The sequence below is a fragment of the Fulmarus glacialis genome, unplaced genomic scaffold, assembly GCF_000690835.1.
Source record: "Fulmarus glacialis isolate BGI_N327 unplaced genomic scaffold, ASM69083v1 scaffold18889, whole genome shotgun sequence".
Lineage (NCBI taxonomy): Eukaryota > Metazoa > Chordata > Aves > Procellariiformes > Procellariidae > Fulmarus > Fulmarus glacialis.
Genome location: NW_009231604.1, coordinates 1 through 7,738, shown reverse-complemented (window position 1 = coordinate 7,738; position 7,738 = coordinate 1). Strand labels below are relative to the sequence as shown.

The 7,738-nt window shown below is 52.4% G+C and overlaps 1 protein-coding gene across 1 annotated transcript in view; it reads right to left on the bottom strand.

The window, feature by feature from the left end:
- SGK2 (serum/glucocorticoid regulated kinase 2) overlaps window positions 1-2,621 on the bottom strand; it is a 9,258-nt gene extending 6,637 nt beyond the window's left edge. The window contains exons 1-3 of the mRNA XM_009584645.1: window positions 2,579-2,621; window positions 1,250-1,307; window positions 383-432 (exon numbers count right to left, since the gene is read on the bottom strand). Coding sequence (XP_009582940.1) covers window positions 383-432; window positions 1,250-1,285 — 86 coding nt within the window. The 5' untranslated portion in view covers window positions 1,286-1,307; window positions 2,579-2,621. The remainder of the gene's footprint in view (window positions 1-382; window positions 433-1,249; window positions 1,308-2,578) is intronic.
- Between the last annotated feature and the right edge of the window lie 5,117 nt (window positions 2,622-7,738).

Sequence of the window (7,738 nt, the reverse complement as noted above, 5' to 3'; positions counted from 1 at the left end):
TGAACACAGCAGCAGGTGAAAGCACCTGACGGGACCGAGTGGCACATTTCCAGGGGACACAGTTTATCCCCATTTCTAGAGAAAGATAGTCAGGGAGCCAGCAGTGATGAGGAAGACCTTCCCTTACTACCTCTCAAGAGAGATGGGACAAGGGGCTGCAGACATGGATAGGAGAGGATGATTATGATAACAGGTACCAGATATAGCTGAATGTCTTGAAAGCTGGTGCATTGTGATACACATGGTGTTAAAGGCCAAGTAATGTAGTTGTTAGGACTTTTGCAGACACCACCCATGCAAGACACAGGGACCAACTGCATTCCCCTGCCAGATCTCTTCACTGCACACTCCACACCCTACCTGGCTTTTGCAGGGAGCTTACTTTGGGTTAGCAGAAGGTCCAAGGTTGATGTTGTCAGTTGGTGTTGGAGGCTAGAGAGGATAACAATAATATTAGTCACAAGGACCACGCTGCAGGTTGTGCTTTCTCTTCCTCCATATGGCATCCCTTGCACAGAGCCTTTGAGAAACACCCATCAGCAAAAGACACAGTGGATGCCTTGATAAACTAAGTGATGGGGAAAGGGAGAACAGAGCTATGCACTAAAGCAATAGTACAGCTGGAGGCTGTACTAAGCTAGAGTCTCATCCCATACTTGGGCAAAGAAAAAGAGACTACTAAGAGACTGCTTGGCTCCTGACTTGAGGCTTTAAGACCTGCTGTGCTGCCACTGAAGAAAGGCACTGCATGGCTCAGTTGCTCAGCACAGCACTGAGACCACAAGGCGCTCCCCGCTGCCTGTCCTAGGCAAGAAGCCCTGTGCACAGCTCTGAGACAGAGGAGCACTTCTGCAGCAGGACATCAGCACCCATGCCTGCCTCAACCCTGCAGCCCTCTGCCCACTCCCATTAACCCCCAAAACTGCCAAGTCTGCAGTCTTGGAAGTGGCCATATGCACACCTAGCACCACAGAGGTGCTCAGCCCTCTTCCCAATGGCAAGGAGGTACATACATACATATGGTCTTCCTCCTGTTCCTGCTCCCCAGGAATCTTCCCCTCCCCAGGAGTGTTATGCCTTGTCCAAAAGGCTCTATAGGGCTTCTTTGTTCTCCTTTTTCTCTACCCAGCATCTACCCAGCCTCCCAGCAGGCTAACGCAGGCTCTCCTCCTTGCCTTTCTTCTACAGGCACCAGCCCCTATCTTCATCCCAATGGTGAAGACTTGCTGTCTCAGAGCCATGATCTCACCTGGGTGCTTTTGTCCGGGCTCCGAGAACGATCCATTAAAAAAGCAACTCGTTCAGCACTTGGGGAAAAAGAGAACCCAGTATTGAAAACAGTATCCAAGAAAGAAACAGCTTCACACGATTAACTTGCTGGAGACCAGCACAGACCCCAGTGCATCCTCATAGGAGACCTCAGCTGAGTTCCCCAGCTGCTCCCTCAGTAGCACTACTACTTCCAAGGGGTAGGGGTGCACATGGACTGGGGGAGGCAGGGGACACTGGGTGCACACCAGCAGGAGGTGGGGGAAAAAGGTTCCTGGGTGCTTGAGTGACTTGAACAAGCACAAGCATATTAAATGCCACAGTTATCCCTTGATTTGTAATAGCAGAAACTGGTCAAGGAACCAACACATGAAGACCAGCACAGCCCAAGAAGCAACAAAGCATCAGGCCAGACAAGGTTGCAGCCCTCCTGGCCATGGCCAGACCCCTCTTGAGGCAGACACAGCTCCCACCCCACCACACAGGGATGCTGCAGCACCCAGCCCTGCAACCCAACAAGTGTCCCCACGGGGCAGCCAGGCAAGTCCAGCTGGGCTGGCAGCAGTTAGAGCCCATTCCCCCAGGCCAGTGCAGACCAGTGCGGTTTGGGGCTGTTGACATCGCAGGGAAGAGGGGCTGGCCACGGCAGCCAGGGCAGGCTCGGTGAGCAGAGACATTAAAGCACAGGGCTCTCGTCTACCCAGCGCAGCTGCTGCTGGGGCTGGAGAAGTTGGACTTGAACAACACTTGTTGGTTCAGACCCGCCCTGCTCGAGCATCACTGGGGAGGGATGGGTCCTGCCACCTCAGGTATTCCTCCCCTTGGTTTTTAAGGGTTCCCCTACACTCCTTGCAAAAGCCAGGATTAAAGAGATTATGGGGAGGGGGGGAAATAGCTCTGTACCCTTCTCCCCTGCCCCAGAGAGCTTTGTCCATTCCCCCTCAGCCCCACCAAGCTCTCATACATCACAGGGAGGCTCTGAAGGCTCCCATCCCCCCAGGCACCCTCCACCCTGCCCCTTCCAAAAAGGGGGCCCAAAGATCCCACCAGCCTCCCCCACATCTCACCTGTGGGTGCTCCCCCTCTCCGCCCCCACACACCACCAGGCAGAGACCCACGGCCATCCCGGAGCCCCCCTGCTCCATGGCCGGGCTGACTATGGCAGGGGACGGTGTGCTGGCAGCTGTCCCCGGGGACTGCCCACATCTGGCCGGTGCCAGCCAGCTCCATTCACCGCCCAGCCGGCACGGGGGTTATCAGGCTGAGCTTTTAAAGGGCTCTCATCCCACTGGGAGGCTTTCGTACTCACTACGAGCAGAGCCTGGAGCCGGAGGCCTTGATGGTTTGTCCTATCCTCTCACGGCCGTGCTTGATGAGTTCTGCGAGGAAAGTTGGAGCACCGAAGCTGATTAGCTGGCGTGTGATCACAAGTGCACAGAGGCATGTTTGTTCTTCACTGACCTTGCTCTTCTCTCCACAGCCGCCCTCCTCCCCCTTCCACCCACATACCAAAATAACCAGGAAATTATAGGAACCAGGACAGCTCCCCTCCTATCCCAGCCAGGAGCCCTCAATAGCTCACAGGACAGGGAGAAGTGCCACAAAAGAGACACTCTCTCCCATGCAGAGGGGACTTGGGCTAAAGCACCACTGTCAAGCCTCCCTGAGCCACCTCTGGGTCCCCAGGAGGGACAAGGAGAGTGCTCACAAGGACGATGTTGTACTGGGATACGTCATGCACTTGGCACATCCACTGCCCCTTTCATTCAGGACTCTGCGAGTAATTAGGGACATGAATGAAACCTTTCAGGGCCCTGCAGGAGGTAAGCCAGCACACACACATTGCAGCAAGAGACTTGCCCAAGGACACACAGCTAGTGCCAGAAGCTGGGATTCCCACCATGGAGCATCCTTGCTGCTCAGCCACACAGGCAGTTGCCACCACCCATCATCATCACCTCTCCCTTTGCAGAGAGGCAAAGTCCTGAACCTGCTCCTCCCAGCACAGGCTGAGCAAGAGAAACGCCTAAGAAGTGCAACCTGTATGGAGAAGTTCCTTTGTTTTGCTTAGGAGTAGATAACAAAAATATTCCAAGACTCAGTTTTACTCCCCAGCTCAGCCCTAGTTTTGCTACTGGAAGCAAAGAGAAAGAACCAAAACATTCAGAAACCTACACACACACACCAAAAAAAGGTGTCTCTGTAGACTCAAGCAAGTTTTCATCCTGGAATAGCTCTTCTACAGACCAAGGACTTGGCAGCACCAGCTGCCAAAGCCCATCTCCCCGGGCAAGGAGTCTGTAGGACAACAACAAGTTTTGAGGTAAACACAAGCCCATTTACAAAGCCTTTCCTGCACGGGTCTTAGGTCTGCCAGATGGAGGGACCTGCACATTCCAGAGAGCCACCAAACCGGGCACCACCAGCAGTTCTGGAAGCTGGGGGCAGATTTGATGAGGAGCCAAAAACCAGGCTGTGGCTTTAGCCTCTGAATGGACAGGGAGGAGAAAGCAGGAATTTAAAGAAAAACCCACAAACCATTCAGTGGGTGAGCTTACAACATCAGGCTGGTCTGAGACCCTGCCCTTGTCCAATACTTTGCCCTGCAGCAGGTAGGAGAGCTTGTCCCAGCAGGCACCCACCAGTTAGGGACAGCATGCAGACAGCACCCAGACAGATCAATCCCCATCTCCTCCCACTGGGCATAGTCCTTATTTCCCTGACAGTCTGGCTCTCCCTGGCTCACCAAGATCTACTGAAGGTCATCCAACGCCTGCCTCGGAGCTGCATCTGTCCCACAGGCTGCTCGACAGACCCGCCAGTTTTCATGGTCATGGCAGAGGGACGTCAGCCCTGCTCTCCAAATCTGAACCCTCACAAGCTTAGTTTTGGCCCCAGGGTCAGCTTGCTGCCATAGACAGTTTGCTGATCCCAGACTCAGGGGAAAATAAAAGACTCCCTTCAGGCACAGGTGGGCATGTCACAGCTTGGGCATCTTGGGAACCACATGCACAAGCCATGGAAACATATCCATCTGGCTTGGAGGCATTTGCTGGCAGCACAGGATGCAGGACAAGTTCCTGACTTGCTCTGAGGGGCTTGGACAAGACTGCTTTAGCAAGGTCTCCACCACCTGGAGAGAGAGCATCACTGCTGAGCAAAGGCTGCGCAGCTCTCCCAGGACCACAGCCTGGCAGTCCATTCACACTTCCCTCCACCAGCCCCATTCTGCTCCACTGCTTCTTTGCTGGAAGAGAAGCTACTCAACAAGTCCCTGCTGACCAAGGGCAGCGTTCTCCAATAAAGCTGTTTCATTAAATGTAGTTGCTCTGAGGCAAAAGTCTCTGAAGTACCACACACCTTTTTAGGATATATATATCCCCATCCCATATCACTTTCTATTCAGGCTCAGAGCCACCTTCCCCAGCCTGAGTCCACCTTCAAAGCCAGGTTAGTTTCTAGTTTAAGTCTCCCGAGCAGTCAAACAGGCTTTTCCTTATCACTAACAAACCCTACTCCCCCTAAAGCACAAAGATTTCCTGAGCGCACACACACGGAACAACAGAATCAGAAATAGGTCACGAAAATACGCTGGAATCCTTGGTTATACATGCCCGGCTGCATCTCTCCTTGTGCCTGCTGGGGCAGCAGGGATGCTCCAGGCACAGCCAGGGCCACAGAGAGCATCAGCAAGCAAATCTAGGAGTTTCCTGATATGATGTGACTATTACACACCGGGAACAAACCGCTGCACCCCACACACCCCTCAAAGAACATTTCACCCCAACACCCGGGCCAGAGGCATCCCCCAGGCAGCAGGCACTTGCGCACACAACATAAAGCTGCTACTTACAAGTTGGAGCAGTTACTGCAGCTAAATCTCCCCCCAGAAAACATCCCTCAATAACATACGTTTTTCTTCCCAGCACAGCACAAGCGGCTCCCTCTTCCTTCAACAGTTCTGCCAGCAGTGACCCACATTCCCATGCTAGCCCAGCGTTATTTGCTACAAACACATTACTAATGCAATGCGTACCTTGCACGGAGAGGCAACCTCATAGTCTCGTCATCTGCAAGCTGCCTCCCACCCTCTTCCCTGATGTCACCGCTCTCAGCATCATTTCCTACCTAACCTAGATTGCAAACCCCTCCGAGCAAGTCCCTCGTCCTCTCCTGCTCTGGGAAGGGCTAGCTGCCAGCATGGAGAGGCAAGGAGGCCTGGCAGGCTGTCACTGGGACAGCAGGCAATGTTTTGGAAGAAGCACGGGGTTTGGAGAGGCGAGGTTGAAAGGTGGGCACCCAAGGCAGCCCACAGCTTTCATCCAGCACAGGGGCTGCATGCAGCATAAGGGGGAGATGCCCCAGTTTCAGCTCAGGGAAGGAGCATGGGGGGAGGTGGGAAGGAGGACTCCTGCAAACACACACTTTTACTGGCAGGAAAAAAAAAAAAGCTCAAGCTTTTCCCTGCTACAGATCTAGAAGATAACTCCAGGCCAGCACTGAGCTCCACTTTCACTCCCATTGAGACACTACCGCACACAGCAAGTCCAGGAAGAGGTTAGGAATGACTTTAAAGGACTTCTTCACTTGGGGAAGCTTTTTTAGCTGCCCTCTGCAGAGCTCCTGGCTTGTCCAATTTTCTCTTGAGGATCCTTTCCCCTACACCCCAGGAACACTACAAACCAGAGCAGGAACCCCAGCCAAGCAGCCCTGCCTCTGAGCAAGCTGGAGCCCACAGACAACAATCCTCCAGATTTTGGAGAAAAACTACATACAAAGCTAGGAAAAAAAAACCCACCAAAACAGCAGGTGACTAAAGCTTGCAGCATTTTGCAAAAAAAAAAATCCCATGAAAACAGAGAACAAAGCATCAAACACACCTGGGAGCACATCTACCAGCAAAGGCTGTGTCCTGAAGCACGGGAAGCAGTTCACAGCCGGCGAGCAGAGAGACCCCTCATTCCCTGCACTTCCCATCCTCGCACCAGCCCACCCTGCCACCGACTGCCCTGGCAGATCAGAAGCCCAAGGCTCTTTCCTAAAACTCGGAAGGGAATAGCTTTGTTTCCTGCAGCAGTTCATTTAGCCCATGAACACAAACACCCCCACCCTCCCAGGGTGACCATGCCACTGCTGCTGGCTCGCTGCAGCCCTTTATAGAGAGCAGGAAAAGCTGATCACCTGCAAAAAATGAAGAGGCACCTGCTAGATATACCCAAGGAGTGAGAATTTAGGTGGGGCTGGTAGTTTTGGATGAGGGAGGAGTGCAGGTGGTGGGTAGGAGCCAATTATATCCTGGCCAGCATCTCAGGTGTTCAGAACAATTTTTTACACATGGTAGTAAGCTGGAAATCTGTCCTTTGGAGGAAGGTCAAAACTGTTGTTTGGTTCAGATCAAACCCAGAAGAAGCTGCTCCGTCCAGCGTCCTCCACTGACCGGGGAAGGCTGCAGCCCAGGGCAGCCAGACCGGTGCTTTGCAGCTGTATTAAATGCAAACATAAACACGCGTGGAGGGGAAAAACTGGTGTCGGAGGCATGCAGTGATTTGAGAGAACAGAGACTAAGCTCTGAGCAAAAGGAGACATTAGAGGAGGGCTGGTGTCTTCTCTCTCTCTTCATTAAAAATAAAGCATTCTCTTTTTGCTTCCATTGTCCTTTCCTATAAAATTTCCCGTGTGCAGCTGCAGCAGGAGAAAATCCAGCTTCCCCAGGGGAGCGGAGGGGCTGGTCACCGTGGGACAGGTCCTAACCCCAGACTACCAGGAGGAAAACATCTAAAACATCCGATGTGCCCGTTGCCACGTGTAATGAGATAGGGGAAGCAGTGTGTTGCTTGAAATATCGTTCTCTCTCAGGTCGAGGCCTGAATTTTTTGCTCAGCCAACATCCTCAAGCTATTAGCATTGTCAGCTTTTAAAAATAGCTCCTATTATGTTTTTATTTTCTCCAGTTTTGCTTCTACTTGCATTGAAATGGTCAAGTTTCAGAATATTTTCAGCAGCTAACTTACATTTTCAAATCAGTATTTTCTGCTTTTGTTTCTTTCAATAAAACCCTCGGTATTATCAGCAAAATCTTCTTGATTTTATTTTCCACAGAAAGGCATCTTTAATTAAAAACCCATTTTCTATCCAAAGAAGAGAAAGCAGAAGGATCCTGAAAGGAAAAATTTTTACCAGCTAGAATACATAAAATATTTAATCTGGAGTGTGGCCAGTAATGATAATAGTCACTGATGGGCACAGCAATGGTTGGGTTGGTTTTGCCCATCCTGCCCCCTCCGTTTGTGAGGGTCGCTGACACTCAAGGGCTGTGCACGCACTGGCTGTAACTCAGGACCAGGCGTGCGGTGCGAAGCTGCCACCCCCCCGGCACACAACGACCTCCTGGGCCCTCGGGGGTCCCACGGGCGCCGGGCTCCCTGCAGCCCTTGCTGGGAAGGGTGAGCCCCAGCCATCCGTGCCTGCG